The following is a 15,932-nucleotide window of genomic DNA, read 5'->3' as shown; positions in this document are numbered from 1 at the left end:
CCACAGGCGCCTGATACAGCAGCCTACCCCAGTCAATGAAGCCTCGTCCAAACTCAAACCACCCTAGCACCTTCCACAAATAGGTCCATTCCACCCGATCAAAGGCCTTCTCTGCATCCATTGCGATCACTACCTCTACGTCCCTACCCTCTGGGGGCACCATGATCACATTCAACCTTCTAACGTTGGCCGGCAACTGCCTGCCCTTAACAAATCCCATCTGGTCCTCCCCAATCACATCCGGAATGCAGTCTTCGATCCTTGAGGACAAGATTGTGGCCAACAGTTTGGCGTCAACGTTTAATAAGCAGATCGGTCTGTAGGACCCGCATAACTCCGGGTCCTTCTCCCGCTTCAAGATCAGTGAGATTGTGGCCTGTGACCTTGTCGGGGGAAGCACCCCTCGCTCCCTTGCCTCATTAATGTCCTCATCAGCAGCGACCCCAGCATCCCAGAGAACTTATTATAAAACTCCACTGGGTACCCGTCCGGTCCTGGGGCTTTACCCGACTGCATGGCCTTCAGCCCTTCTGCTATTTCTTCAATCCCCATCGGGGCCCCCAGCCTTCTACCAGCCCTTCCTCCACCTTCGGGAACCTCAGCCCCCCTAAGAATTGCCTCATCCCTTCCAGCCCAGCTTGGGGTTCCAACTCATATAAAACTCCTTGAACCCCTGCTGAATCTCCGACCAATTTCCCGTCTCTGTCCTTCACTTTCCCAATCTCCCTGGCTGCCTTCCTCTTTCTGAGCGACTGCGCAAGCATTCTGCTGGCCTTCTCTCCATACTCGTATATCGTCCCCCCTCGCCTTCTTTATGATCTTTATGATATACACCATTGATAATTCTTGCTTTTATTCCAGATTTATTTGCTTAATTGAATTTATATTCACAGTTGCCATGGTGGGATTTGAACTAACATCTCTGGATTACTCGTCCAGTAACATACCATTGTGCATGCCTCTTTCCCATGCTCTAAGATCATGCGATTTGCCCTTGACTCGACTTTCTCCCCTGATCCTCAAATCCTTTGATTCCCTTAGTGTCCAATATCTATTCACCCCACCATTGAACATGCGTATTCACACACCCTTCTGAGTGAAGAGATTTCTCCTCATCTCAGCCATAAATAGCCGACCTCTTTTTTTTTTTTTGTAAAATATTTTTATTCTCCATTTTCACATTTTCTTCAGAATTTACACCCCACCAACAAACCGTAAACGGTAACGAATACAATGCCAGTCCCCCTACCAACAACAACGATCCCATCCTCCCACCATCCCCCAAACAATGGTCCACCTGACAATATAAGCACCAAATAAAACAAAACCTCCCAAGAAGGAGAAAAGGAATCAGGAATCGCCTATGGTCACCATTGACATATGTAGTCCAAAACCCCCCCCCAAATATTCAACGCCATCCAATCCCCGAAAGAGTACCGTGAATGACACCCATGTGTTGTAGACCCCCCACCCCTCCTCTCCCCTCCCAGACTCTTCCCCTCCACTTCCTCTTGTAAACTCCTGCCGCCAACCTCGGTTCCTTCCCCCAACATTTCACCCCAGCTAGACTCACCGAGACCTATTCTACCGAGCTCCTATGGCCGCAGTCCCACCCTCCTGTTCACTGGCCGGCTTAAACCGGCCAAATAGCCGACCTCTTATCTGAAACTGCCACTCGGATTCTGCAGCCTGGGCGAGAAACCTCTGAGTCCACCCTGTCAAACCCCCACGGAATCTTGTGTTTCATTTTATTCAACCTCGCCTCGGAGGGCAACCATCCCACTCCCAGGATCATTTTAGTGAATCTGCATTGCAATGAGGTAAAACGGGTTAAAAAGATAATAGGCAACAGGTGGGAGGTGGGTTTGAGACCACTAAGAGATCAGCCATGATCTGATTGAATGGTGGAGCAGGCTCGAAGGGCTGAATTCCCTACTTCTGCTCCTAATTCCTATGTTCCTATATCCTTAATTGTGAGCCCAAATGTTCATAGTGCTCCAAGTGTGGCCTCATGTTATTGAAAAACTTCCTTATTCTTGGCCTTTATTACAAGGAGTTTAAAATACAACTTAGCATTTGTCCTCCTAATTGCTTGCATGTTAACTTTGTGCTTCTTGGACTTCCGGTGGCGGCCATGGAGTAAGTGGTCACACATTTGGTAGCTCCCGCTCTAGGTGGTATTTTTCGGTCCTTTCTCCGTCGTGAGGGTTTTGGATGGAAAAGGTGTAGGAGTGCCAGGAGAAGATGTAACTCCTCTGATGTAGCTGGTGGATGGATCCACAAACTTGAGTTGGTCAAGAAGAATAGAGCTGTTGGAGCAGGAGAGTCTTTGTGGTGGGCCAAAGTTTAAGATGGTGGAGGGCCAATGGTCTGTTCTGCCCGTCCAGTGGTCAATGGAACAGCTGGTGGAATTTCTAAACGCCAAGTCAGTCAGCAGAGGAAGGAGGCTCTGTGGAGGACCTGGCCAAGGTAGTGGATCCAGTTAAAGCAGGTATTGAGAGAGTGGAGCAGAGGCTGGAGTCCCAGGGCCATGCGATCCAGAAAGTGGAGGAGGCGGTTTGGGAGCATGAGGAGCAGCTGGCCTTGTTGGTGGCCAAGGTGGGGGTGATGCAGGAGACCCAGAAGATGGAGGATCTGAAGAATCACTTCAGAAGGCAAAGTTTGAGGATTGTGGGGATGCTCGAAGGCATCGAAGGTGCAGAGGCACCTATGTGGCCAAAATTTTAGAGCTGTTGATGGGGGAAGGGGCCTTTGACCGCCCCCTGGAGGTCAATTGAGCGCACAGAGCACTGATGCAAAGGGCGCAAGCAGGCGAGCCGCCAAGGGCTGTTGCACCACTTTTTAGATAAAGAGAAGATTCTTCGGTGGGTGAGGCAGGCGAGGAAGTGCTCCTGGGAAGGGAACAAGGTGTGGGTGTATCAAGGTCTGGGCACCGATCTGGCGAAGCGGAGGGCCAGGTTTAATCGGGTCATGGCTGCTTTCTTCAGGAAAGGGGTGAAGTTTGGAGTGCTGTACCTGATCTGCCTCTTGGTGACTTTCCAGAAGCGAGAATATTATTTTGGTATGACAGAGGAGGAGATGGTCGCAAGTGTGCGGACTAATTGGGTGAATTCGGGATATTTTGGGCTGCATCATCGGCCTCCCCATTGCTTTTTGCCTTGGCTATAGAGCTATTGGCAATAGCGCTTAGAGCTTCGTGGGATTAGAAAAGTATTATGAGGGGGGCGGGGGGTTGATCACAGGGTTTCGCTGTACACGGACAACCTGTTATATATTTTGGATCCCATTGGGGGCATTATGGGGATTTTGCAGGACTTTGGCTGGTTCTCTGGGTGCAAGTTGAACATGGGAAAGAGCAAGGTGTTCCCGATTGAGACCAGAGGGCAGGAGAGGAGGTTAGGAGAGCAGCCGTTTAAGGTAGTGGGGGCAAGTTTGGATACTTGGGCATTCAGGTGACATTGGGTTGGGCGCAGCTGCACAAGTTAAATTTGACTCGGTTGGTGGAGCAGATGAAGTTGGACTTCAAGGGGTGGGATGTGCTGCCACTGGCATTGGCAGGACGGTTGCAGACAGTAAAGATGACGGTGCTGCCAAGGTTCCTGTTCGTATTTCAGAACCTCCCGTCTTTGTCCCGAAGACTTTCTTTAAAAAGGTTAGCAGCCTGATCTCTGGGTTTGTATGGCGGGGAAGATGCCGCGGGTCAAAAGGGCTTTTTGGAGCGGGGAGGTTGGTGTTGTCGAATATGATGAACTACGATTGGATGGTGAACATCGCCATGGTTAGGAAATGGGTAGTGGAGTGGGCGAGGGGTCAGCATGGGGACGGATGGAAGCGGCTTCTTGTAGGGGAACAAGCTTGAGGGCATTGTTAACAGCGCCCCTGCCGTTCCTTCCAACCGCATACTCTCTGAGCCCAGTGGTGTTGTCGGCCTTGAGGGTGCCTCGCTGTGGGCAGAATGGTAACTCTTCTGCCAGATCTGCTAGGTTTTTCCAGCTTTTTATGTTTTTATTTCTGACTTCCAAATCAACAGTATTTTGCTTTTTCCAAGCATAATCTCATTTCTGTGCTTTATGCCCGTAGACCTTTTTCCTCCACATCAGACATTTTCCCACTTTTCCCTTAACAGGTATGGTAACCTCTGCCTCACCTATCCCTCATGGCAAGACGCCCTTTTAGATGCTTCAACAACTCTTTATGAAAGCTAATTTCTACTAATCTCTCTCATAAAACTCGCAGTTGCAATTTTAACTTGCTGATTCTCTCATCACTGGCTCCATAAGCAAAGGAAATAGCCGTTCCCATTGTATCAGGGCGGTACGATAGCACAGTGGTGAGCACTGTTGCTTCACAGCTCTGGGGTCCCAGGTTTGATTCCCGGCTTGGGTCACTGTCTGTGCGTAGTCTGAACGTTCTCCCCATGTCTGCGTGGGTATCCTCCGGTGCTCTGGTTTCCTCCCACACATGCTAAATTGCCTTTAGTGTCCACAAAGGTTAGACTGGGTTACGGGGATAGGGTGGAGGTGGTGCTTAGGTGGGGTGCTCTTTCCAAGGGCAGGTGCAGACTTGATGGGCCGAATTGCCTCCTGCACTGTAAAGTCTATGATTCTATGGATCAAAACTCTACATAATTGTAAAAACTTCAATCTCCTCAAACTTCTGTGTTCCTGTAGAAATAACTCCATCGTCTCGTAACTATTGGGTGGGATACTCCAGCCCCGCCCGCCCTGCGACCGAAAATTCCCACCTGAGGCCAATGGACCTTTACATGGTCCGTGACCCTTAAGTGGCAATCTTGCGGCAAGTGGGGCGGAATATGGTTCAGCCCATAGTTTCGTATCCTTTGTAGCATCTTAACGAATCTATAATGTCTCCGATGCACACAGTTATTTCAACATAAAATTCAGCATTGTTATTTTCTTTTAGTACCTATGCATACCAGCACTGTTGTGTTGCTAATGAACTAGTCCAGAGACTTGCGCTAATAATCCAGAGATTGTAAATTCAGACCCCACAATGGTTATTTGGGAATTTTTTTCTTTATAAAACAAAATAGAAATTATAAAATGGTAAAAATGACCATGATGATTTTGGTATGTTGCTAACTGGCTCACTAGGAAAGAAAGCCTGCTGTCCTTACCTGGTTTAGCCTGTGACTTGCACACCAATGTGTTTAACTCTTAAATCCCCTCTGAAGGGGTATAGCAAGTCAGTCAGTTGTATCAAATTACTGCAAAGAATAAACTGAAAGAAGGCCCACAAGAAAAAAAAATCCTAGCACCAACTTTATCCTTGTTTTCATCTCCCATGACTACAAAGCTGATTTTTAAAAATAATATTTTGTTACTCTTTCATTGGTACTTGGGTGTACTTCGACAGCTTCATTGATCCTATTCCCTCTGTACTGCCAGTGCTGTATATTTCCCATTCCCCTGTCATATTGGTTTAAATCTGTCTCATTGCTTTATTTATCCTTTCTAAGGATGTTGAAAGCTGTCCCTTCTCATCAGCATTTCTTTGCCCAAGCTCTCTCCAATGCCCTATAAATGTGAGGCCTTCCCTGACCTGTGCCATTTGTTGATCTGCCAAATCTTTTCTTTAAAGTGCTTATTGTGTGCCATGAGAAATAGTCTGTCTGTAACTAAAATGTTGCTTTTTATTTTGTGTATATCTCTTTAAATTCTCCCTAGAATGTAATAAATTTGGGTGCCTGTTTGCAGTTTTAAATCTTGGATTTGGAAAAGTAACAGTTTAGGTTTAAACTATTTGTATACATGTTTAGTTTAAATCGGACATTTATTATCATCTTTGTAATTTGCTGTTCAGTAAAGTATCTTCTAACTTCCAGCATTGCAAATTGTATTTTTGTAGCAGAGGCCCATAAAAGTAACCACTTCATGGTACAATTTCTGCAGCAGTCTTGGAACAAATTTGTTTTATTATTGTCCTCAGGATGTCAAGTTTCCTTTAATGCTGGATGTATATGAACTATGCATACCAGAGCTACAAGAGAAAATGATTCCACACAGGTCAAAATTCAAGGAACAAGAAGACCGGAAAGTCGATATGCAAACAATGAAGGTAATCTGGGAAGGAGCATTCTTGCCATTTAGCAAAAGAGCCTTCTGCAATGCTGCTTGGCTGATTACATAATTGATTAATGAATCAGAGATGAAGTTGACCTGTCAAACTGTTTGATAGTGCATCAAATACACAATGAGCCTGAATGAAATAATGCTGTACAATACTTTGCATGGAATTAGTGATAATGTTCAGTTGTGCAATAAGTAAAGCATTTATGTGCTCAGGAATGGGCTGGCATCCATCAATCACTCGTGGTCCACCCGTTGTTAAGTAATGGGTTAAAAGACATTGCAATTAGTTGTCTCATTTATGTTAAGTATCCATTAATTGACGCTGATATGTAAAGGGGCTTCAGGTGGCCTCTGTCAGCTGATGTACAGTGAGAGTTTTGTGCAAAGGCTGTTGGAATGAAATAAATGGGTGTTTGTGAAAAGGAACAGAACTTTAGACTCTTCATATCACAGCAACTAAAACATCTAACAATTGGTAGCAGAGGATGGTTGCTGTGTAAATGTGAAGGGTTGAAAGATACAACTTTTCCAGATCAAACCAAGGAGTGAGCGAAAAAAGAAGAAAAAAAAAGGGATTATATGGCTGAACCAAGGATAACGATGGCTGGATATGACTATCCTCCCTTATTTTCTGAAAGGGAATCATATAACCAATGGAGAAGTGCAGTAGTTATGTGGACTAAGGTAACTGCTTTGGGAAAGAGAAAACAAAACATTGGCTCTTTCTCTACCATATGGCAGTAAAATCTGAAACAAAGTGCTTTCTGAGCTGGAATTGGAAGAGTTAGACTCAGAAGAAGGTCTGGCGACTTTATTACATTATATGGATAAGATTTATAAGAAAGATGACTTGTTAAGTGCGTATGAAGCATGGTCGGATTTTGATAAGTTCCAGAAAATGGAGGCTATCTCCATGGAAGACTATATAAAAGGCTACAGAAACACAACCTGGAATTTCCACAGTCTGTGTTGGCCTTTAAATTACTTGACTGTGCTAGTGTGAGCAACATGGATAGGCTCCTGGTTTTGACAGGAGTTCAGTTTACTGATAAGGATACCTTATTCGAACAGATGACAAAAGCTTTACAAAAGATTCCGATGTCTCTGATGACCCAAATAGGTCAGCCGGCAATAAGGCAGAATATGGAAGATACACTACTAACAGGATGGCGAAATCATATGGCTACGAACAGGGCTCAAGACTATAGAAGGAGACTGAGACCAGGAAATTATGAAGACAGAAACCCAGTTAGAACCTACAATAGGAAGATGAACCCCAGAAATGTACGGGGCATGATAAATCGATGTTTTTGATGTGACTCTCAATACCGTTATGCTTTCAACTGTCCAACTCGTTATGATGGTGTTTGAAGCGACACATGACACGGAAGAGTCAGAAGAGGAAAAAGATAGTGACCAGAAAGAAGGCATTGTCCTATTGACAAGCAGTTTTACGCCGGTAATGAGGGTGTTGGTTGCAGAATCCTTCAACTGTGCTGTATTGGACTGTGGCTGCACATCTACTGTGTGTGGAATTGACTGGCTAAAATGTTACCTGGACTCTTTGAATGCTGAAAATCGTAACAAGGTTAAGGAATTTGAAAGTTCCACAAGTTTCAGGTTTGGGGATGATAATACTCTGAAGTCGCTGAAAAGGGTGGTGATCCCTTGCAATATTGCCGGAGTGAATCATTTCATTAGCACGGATGTTGTATCAAGTGAGACACCTTTGCAGACCGTCGATGAAGAAAGCGCACATGAAACTGGATATGGAACCGGATAAGCCAACAGTTTTTGGAAAGACGGTGGACTTACAATTTACACAGTCGGGACACTATTGCATTCCATTACTGACAAATAATATTTCAAGTAGAGTGGTTAAGGACTTTAGCTGATAAAAAGCTTGTGGTATTAAAACTGCATAGGCAATTTGCACATCCGTCTCCTCGGAGGCTGAAAAATGTATTAAAGGGTGCAGGGGTAAGGGATGACAACTATACTAAACTGATAGAACAGGTTAGTGACCGCTGTGAAGTTTGTAGGAAGTACAGAAGGACACCAGCACGACCGATAGTAACCCTACCTTTGGCCAGGCATTTTAACGACATTGTGGCCATGGACCTTAAGATCTGGGATAAAGCAAATAATATATTTATTTTGCATTTTTTAGATTTAGCAACCCGATTTAGTCAATCAACGATTGTACGAAGTAAAGAAAAGAGAGTAATTCCCAGGTTGCTGCTGCTATGGTCAAGGGGGAGCTGGAGCGAGTAGAGGGGGTTGGGATGGGGGTCTTCCGCCACGGGGAGCGGGCCGGGCGTGGGGTGCAGGCGCGTGGCTGGCCAAGGAGAGGTTATGGCTAGTCGGCGGGGCAGGGGGTCGGGTAGCCACCCCGGTCCGGCTGATAACCTGGAATGTAAGGGGACTGAACGGCCCGGTCAAGCGGGCCACAGGTATTCGCGCACCTGAAGGCGGATGTGGTCATGCTTCAGGAGACACCTGAAGGTGGCAGACCAGGTAAGATTGAGGAAGGGGTGGGTAGGTCAGGTGGTCCACTCAGGGTTGGATGCCAAAATTCGGGGGGTGGCGATCTTGGTGGGAAAGAGGGTGTAGTTCGAGACGTCGAGCATTGTGACAGACAATGGCGGCAGGTACGTAATGGTAAGTGGTAAGCTGCAAGGGGAGAGGGTGGTGCTGGTCAATGTGTATGCCCCGAACTGGGACGATGCGGGTTTTATGCGGCGCATGTTGGGTCGGATCCCGGACTTGGAAGTGGGGTGCCTGATAATGGGGGGGGACTTTAACACAGTGTTGGATCCGGCACTGGATTTAAACTAATTTGGCAGGGGAATGGGAACCGGATTTGTAGTCCAGCAACTAACGTAGCCGATATTCAGGACGCCAAAGCGTGTAATGAGGCAGTGGGGAAGGGAACACTGACAAAGGAGAGTATTTGCAGGCACGGAGATGGGTTGAAGTGTGTATACTTCAACGCAAGAAGCATCAGGAATAAGGTGGGTGAACTTAAGGCATGGATCGGTACTTGGGACTACGATGTGGTGGCCATCACGGAAACTTGGATAGAAGAGGGGCAGAAATGGTTGTTGGAGGTCCCTGGTTATAGATGTTTCAATAAGATTAGGGAGGGTGGTAAAAGAGGTGGGGGGGTGGCATTATTAATTAGAGATAGTATAACAGCTGCAGAAAGGCAGTTCGAGGAGTATCACCCTATTGAGGTAGTATGGGTTGAAGTCAGAAATAGGAAAGGAGCAGTCACCTTGTTAGGAGTTTTCTATAGGCCCCCCAATAGTAGCAGAGATGTGGAGGAACAGATTGGGAAACAGATTTTGGAAAGGTGCAGAAGTCACAGGGTAGTAGTCATGGGTGACTTTAACTTCCCAAATATTGAGTGGAAACTCTTTAGATCAAATAGTTTGGATGGGGTGGTGTTTGTGCAGTGTGTCCAGGAAGCTTTTCTAACACCGTATGTAGATTGTCCGACCAGAGGAGGGGCAATATTGGATTTAGTACTTGGTAATGAACCAGGGCAAGTGATAGATTTGTTAGTGGGGGAGCATTTTGGAGATAGTGACCACAATTCTGTGACTTTCACTTTAGTAATGGAGAGGGATAAGTACGTGCAACAGGGTAAGGTTTACAATTGGGGGAAGGGTAAATACGATGTTGTCAGACAAGAATTGAAGTGCATAAGTTGGGAACATAGGCTGGCAGGGAAGGACACAAGTGAAATGTGGAACTTGTTCAAGGAACAGGTGCTACGTGTCCTTGATATGTATGTCCCTGTCAGGCAGGGAAGAGATGGTCGAGTGAGGGAACCATGGTTGACAAGAGAGGTTGAATGTCTTGTTAAGAGGAAAAAGGTGACTTATGTAAGGCTGAGGAAACAAGGTTCAGACAGGGCATTGGAGGGATACAAGATAGCCAGGAGGGAACTGAAGAAAGGGATTAGGAGAGCTAAGAGAGGGCATGAACAATCTTTGGCGGGTAGGATCAAGGAAAACCCCAAGGCCTTTTACACATATGTGAGAAATATGAGAATGACTAGAGCGAGGGTAGGTCCAATCAAGGACAGTAGCGGGAGATTGTGTATTGAGGCTGAAGAGATAGGAGAGGTCTTGAATGAGTACTTTTCTTCTGTATTTACAAATGAGAGGGGCGATATTGTTGGAGAGGACAGTGTGAAACAGATTGGTAAGCTCGAGGAAATACTTGTTAGGAAGGAAGATGTGTTGGGCATTTTGAAAAACTTGAGGATAGACAAGTCCCCTGGGCCTGACGGGATATATCCAAGGATTCTATGGGAAGCAAGAGATGAAATTGCAGAGCCGTTGGCAATTATCTTTTCATCCTCACTGTCAACAGGGGTGGTACCAGGGGATTGGAGAGTGGCGAATGTCGTGCCCCTGTTCAAAAAAGGAACTAGGGATAACCCTGGGAATTACAGGCCAGTTAGTCTTACTTCGGTGGTAGGCAAAGTAATGGAAAGGGTACTGAAGGATAGGATTTCTGAGCATCTGGAAAGACACTGCTTGATTAGGGATAGTCAGCACGGATTTGTGAGCGGTAGGTCTTGCCTAACAAATCTTATTGAATTCTTTGAGGAGGTGACCAAGCATGTGGATGAAGGTAAAGCAGTGGATGTAGTGTACATGGATTTTAGTAAGGCATTTGATAAAGTTCCCCATGGTAGGCTTATGCAGAAAGTAAGGAGGCATGGGATAGTGGGAAATTTGGCCAGTTGGATAACAAACTGGCTAACCGATAGAAGTCAGAGAGTGGTGGTGGATGGCAAATATTCAGCCTGGATCCCAGTTACCAGTGGCGTGCCGCAGGGATCAGTTCTGGGTCCTCTGCTGTTTGTGATTTTCATTAATGACTTGGATGAGGGAGTTGAAGGGTGGGTCAGTAAATTTGCAGACGATACGAAGATTGGTGGAGTTGTGGATAGTGAGGAGGGCTGTTGTCGGCTGCAAAGAGACATAGATAGGATGCAGAGCTGGGCTGAGAAGTGGCAGATGGAGTTTAACCCTGAAAAGTGTGAGGTTGTCCATTTTGGAAGGACAAATATGAATGCGGAATACAGGGTTAACGGTAGAGTTCTTGGCAATGTGGAGGAGCAGAGAGATCTTGGGGTCTATGTTCATACATCTTTGAAAGTTGCCACTCAAGTGGATAAAGCTGTGAAGAAGGCCTATGGTGTGCTCGCGTTCATTAACAGAGGGATTGAATTTAAGAGCCGTGAGGTGATGATGCAGCTGTACAAAACTTTGGTAAGGCCACATTTGGAGTACTGTGTACAGTTCTGGTCGCCTCATTTTAGGAAGGATGTGGAAGCTCTGGAAAAGGTGCAAAGAAGATTTACCAGGATGTTGCCTGGAATGGAGAGTAGGTCTTATGAGGAAAGGTTGAGGGTGCTAGGCCTTTTCTCATTAGAGCGGAGAAGGATGAGGGGCGACTTGATAGAGGTTTATAAGATGATCAGGGGAATAGATAGAGTAGACAGTCAGAGACTTTTTCCCCGGGTGGAACACACCATTACAAGGGGACATAAATTTAAGGTGAAAGGTGGAAGATATAGGAGGGATATCAGAGGTAGGTTCTTTACCCAGAGAGTAGTGGGGGCATGGAATGCACTGCCTGTGGAAGTAGTTGAGTCGGAAACATTAGGGACCTTCAAGCAGCTATTGGATAGGTACATGGATTACGGTAAAATGATATAGTGTAGATTTATTTGTTCTTAAGGGCAGCACGGTAGCATTGTGGATAGCACAATTGCTTCACAGCTCCATGGTCCCAGGTTCGATTCCGGCTTGGGTCATTGTCTGTGCGGAGTCTGCACGTCCTCCCCGTGTCTGCGTGGGTTTCCTCCGGGTGCTCCGGTTTCCTCCCACAGTCCAAAGATGTGCGGGTTAGGTGAATTGGCCAATGATAAATTGCCCTTAATGTCCAAATTGCCCTTGGTGTTGGGTGGAGGTGTTGAGTTTGGGTAGGGTGCTCTTTCCAAGAGCCGGTGCAGACTCAAAGGGCCGAATGGCCTCCTGCACTGTAAATTCAATGATAATCTATGATTAATCTAGGACAAAGGTTCGGCACAACATCGTGGGCCGAAGGGCCTGTTCTGTGCTGTATTTTCTATGTTCTATGTTCCAGGTCGAGGACGGATAGGAAGCCGGCGGCGGCTAAGGTGCTGAGGGGGTTTATGGACCAGATGGGAGGGGTGGATCCTTGGAGATTTGCAAGGCCGAGGGCTAGGAAATTTTCATTCTTCTTGCATGTTCATAAAGCTTATTCCCGGATTGACTTCTTTATTATGAGTAGGGCGCTGATAGCGAGAGTAGAGGATACCGAGTACTCGGCGATAGCCATTTCAGATCATGCCCCGCATTGGGTAGCCCTAGAGCTGGGGGAGGAGAGGGACCAGCGCCCGTTGTGGCGCTTGGAGGTGGGGCTGTTGGCGGACAAGGAGGTGAGTGAGCGGGTCCGAGGAAGCATAGAGAGATACCTGGAGGCCAACGATAACGGGGAGGTCTGAGTGGGGATGGTATGGGAGGCGCTGAAGGCGGTGGTTAGGGGAGAGCTGGTCTCCATTAGGGCCCACAAGGAGGGGAGAGAGCAGAGGGAGAGGCTGGTGGAGGAGATGGTGAGGGTAGACAGGAGGTATGCGGAGGTGCTGGAGGAGGAACTGTTGAGGAAGAGGCGTAGCCTCCAGGCCGAATTCGACCTGTTGACCACCAGGAAGGCGGAGGTGCAGTGGAGGAAGGCCCAGGGGACGATTTATGAGTATCGGGAAAAGGCAAGTCTGATGCTGGCACATCAACTTCGGAAGGGGGACGCAGCTAGGGTGATCGGGGGAGTTAAGGATAGGGGAGGGAGTGTGGTACGGAATGGGGTTGACATCAATGGGGTCTTCAGGGACTTTTATGAGGAATTGTAACGGTCCAAGCCCCCACGGGAGGATGGAGGGATGGACTGCTTTCTGGACTAAGTGAGGTTTCCGAAGGTGGAGGAGGGACTGGTAGCGGGATTGGGGGCCCCGACTGGGCTGGATTTGCTGGCCAAAGGGATAGGGAGCATGCAGGCGGGGAAGGCACGGGGGCCGAACGGTTTCCCGGTCGAATTCTACAAGAAATGTGTGGACCTGTTGGGCCCGTTGCTAGTTAGGACCTTCAATGAGGCAAGGGAGGGTGGGGCTTTGCCCCCGTCAATGTCCCGGGCACTGATCTCCTTGATCCTGAAGCGGGACAAGGATCCCCTGCAGTGTGGGTCTTACAGGCCAATTTCGTTGTTAAATGTAGATGCCAAGGTGCTGGCGAAGGTCTTAGCCACGAGAATTGAGGATTGTGTGCCGCAGGTGATCCACGAAGACCGGACTGGATTTGTGAAGGTGAGGCAATTGAACGTGAATGTGCGGAGGCTCCTGAATGTTATTATGATGCCGGCGAGGGAGGTGGAGGCGGAGATAGTGGTGGCGATGAACGCTGAGAAGGCCTTCGATAGGGTAGAGTGTGGGTACTTGTGGGAGGTGCTGAAGAGGTTCGGGTTTGGGGAGGGGTTTGTCAGGTGGGTTAGGTTGTACGAGGTCCCGATGGCGAATGTGGCCACGAATAAGAGGAGGTCCGAGTACTTTCGGTTGCATCGAGGGACGAGGCAGGGGTGTCCCCTGTCCCCCCCTGCTCTTTGCACTTGCGATTGAACCCCTGGCTATGGCACTGAGGGAGCCGAGGAACTGGAGGGGGTTGCTGCGGGGCGGGGAGGAGCATAGGGTGTCGCTCTATGCCGATGACCTGCTGCTATATGTGGCGGACCCGGTGGGGGGGAATGCTGGAGGTAATCAGGATCCTCAGGGAGTTCGGGGATTTCTCAGGGTACAAGCTCAACATGGGGAAGAGCGAGTTGTTCGTGGTTCACCCAGGGGACCAGGAGAGGGGGATTGGCGAGCTCCCACTAAAAAGGGCGGAGAGGAGCTTCAGGTACTTGGGGGTCCAGGTGGCCAGGAGCTGGGGGGCCCTGCATAGACTTAATTTCACGAGGCTGGTGGAGCAAATGGAGGAGTTCAAGAGGTGGGACGCGTTGCCGCTGTACCTGGCGGGTAGGGTGCAGTCAGTTAAGATGACGGTGCTCCCAAGGTTTTTATTCCTTTTCCAGTGCCTCCCTATGTTTATCCCGAAGGCCGCCTTTAGGCGGGTCAACAGGAGCATAACTGGGTTTGTGTGGGTGCGAGGGACTGGGTTGGAGTGGGGAAGATCTCGGAAACTTACCAGGTGATGCAGGAGGAGGAGGAGGCCTCGGTGGTGGAGTTGAAAGGGAGGAGGAGTTGGGAGAGGAGATCGAAGAGGGGACGTGGGATGATGCCCTAGGGAGGGTGAACTCTTCCTCTTCGTGCGCGAGGCTCAGCCTCATACAGTTTAAGGTGCTGCACAGGGCACACATGACCGGGACAAAGATGAGCCGGTTCGTTGGGGGAGAGGACAGGTGTCTTAGGTGCTCAAGGAGCCCAGCAAATCACACCCATATGTTCTGGGCATGCCCAGCGCTGGAGGAATTTCGGAAGGGCGTGGCGAGGACGGTGTCGGGGGTGGTAGGATCCAGGATCAAGCCGGGCTGGGTGCTCGCAATATTTGGGGTTGCAGGGGAGCCGGGAGTGCAGGAGGCGAAAGAGGCTGGTATTCTGGCCGTTGCGTCCCTGGTAGCCTGGCAAAGGATTCTTCTTCAGTGGAGGGATGCGAGACCCCCAAGCGTGGAATCCTAGATCAACGATATGGTGGGGTTTATTAAATTGGAGAGGGTGAAATTCGCCTTAAGGGGATCGGTACAAGGGTTCTTTCGGCAGTGGCAACCGTTCTTGGACTTCCTGGCAGAGCGGTAGACAATGGTCAGCAGCATCAGCAACCTGCGGGGGGGGTTCTATATTATTTTTGTTTATTTACCCTGGGGGATCTGAGGGGGTGTATATATTTGGTATGTTTGCTTTGTGTTAACTCGGGGTGTTAATTTATTATTTATGTATGGGGGAGGGGGGCACGGGGGTTGTTTTACTTTGTTCTGTATTTAATTCTACTTGGTTTCTTTTTCATTCTGTTGTTGATATTTTGTGAAAATCCTAATAATTTTTTTTTTTAAAAGAAAAGAGAGTAATTCTGGATCAAATCGTGGAAAAATGGATAGGGACAGGAATGGGTCCACCGGCAAAATTCCTTACGGACAATGGGGGAGAATTTGCTAATGAGGAGTTTAGGGATGTGTGTGAAAACATGAATATCAGAGTTATGAATACGGCTGCAGAAAGCCCATTTAGTAATGGTGTCTGTGAAAGAAATCATGCTGTCATCGATGACATGCTTCGGAAGATTTTGGCAGATCGACCAAATTGCAGGCTAAATTCAGCTTTAGCATGGGCAGTACATGCAAAGAATTCATTGCAGATGGTTGGGGGCTATAGTCCTTATCAATTAGTGTTTGGTAGAAATCCTAAAATTCCGTCCATTTTGGATGACCAGCCTCCAGCTTGGGAGGGGACTACAATTAGCTCTGGTTTTGCTGAACATTTAAATGCATTACATAGCAGTAGAAAAGCTTTTTTGGAAGCAGAAGTCTCTGAAAGAATTCGCAAAGCTTTAAGACATGACGTACGGCCATCAGATTCCGTTTTTCAGCAAGGAGGCATGGTATACTATAAGAGAGACAATTCTAATGAATGGAAAGGCCCAGGGAAGATCATAGGCATAGATGGCAAAACAATTATTTTGCAACACTGTAATCAAACTGTTAGGGTACATTCATCAAGGATAATGGGTACAGATTACAAATTTTCAAATTTAG

The 15,932-nt window shown here is 47.7% G+C and overlaps 1 protein-coding gene across 3 annotated transcripts in view; it reads left to right on the top strand.

Moving 5' to 3' along the window:
* usp14 (ubiquitin specific peptidase 14 (tRNA-guanine transglycosylase)) overlaps positions 1-15,932 on the top strand; it is an 82,180-nt gene that overhangs the window by 53,517 nt on the left and 12,731 nt on the right. For all 3 annotated transcript variants that reach the window (XM_072467881.1, XM_072467882.1, XM_072467879.1), the window contains one exon: positions 5,950-6,078. In XM_072467881.1, coding sequence (XP_072323982.1) covers positions 5,950-6,078 — 129 coding nt within the window. The remainder of the gene's footprint in view (positions 1-5,949; positions 6,079-15,932) is intronic.

The sequence above is a fragment of the Scyliorhinus torazame genome, chromosome 11 (genome assembly GCF_047496885.1).
Source record: "Scyliorhinus torazame isolate Kashiwa2021f chromosome 11, sScyTor2.1, whole genome shotgun sequence".
NCBI lineage: Eukaryota > Metazoa > Chordata > Chondrichthyes > Carcharhiniformes > Scyliorhinidae > Scyliorhinus > Scyliorhinus torazame.
The sequence above is the reverse complement of the archived record's forward strand: the minus strand, read 5'-3'. Positions and strand labels throughout refer to the sequence as shown.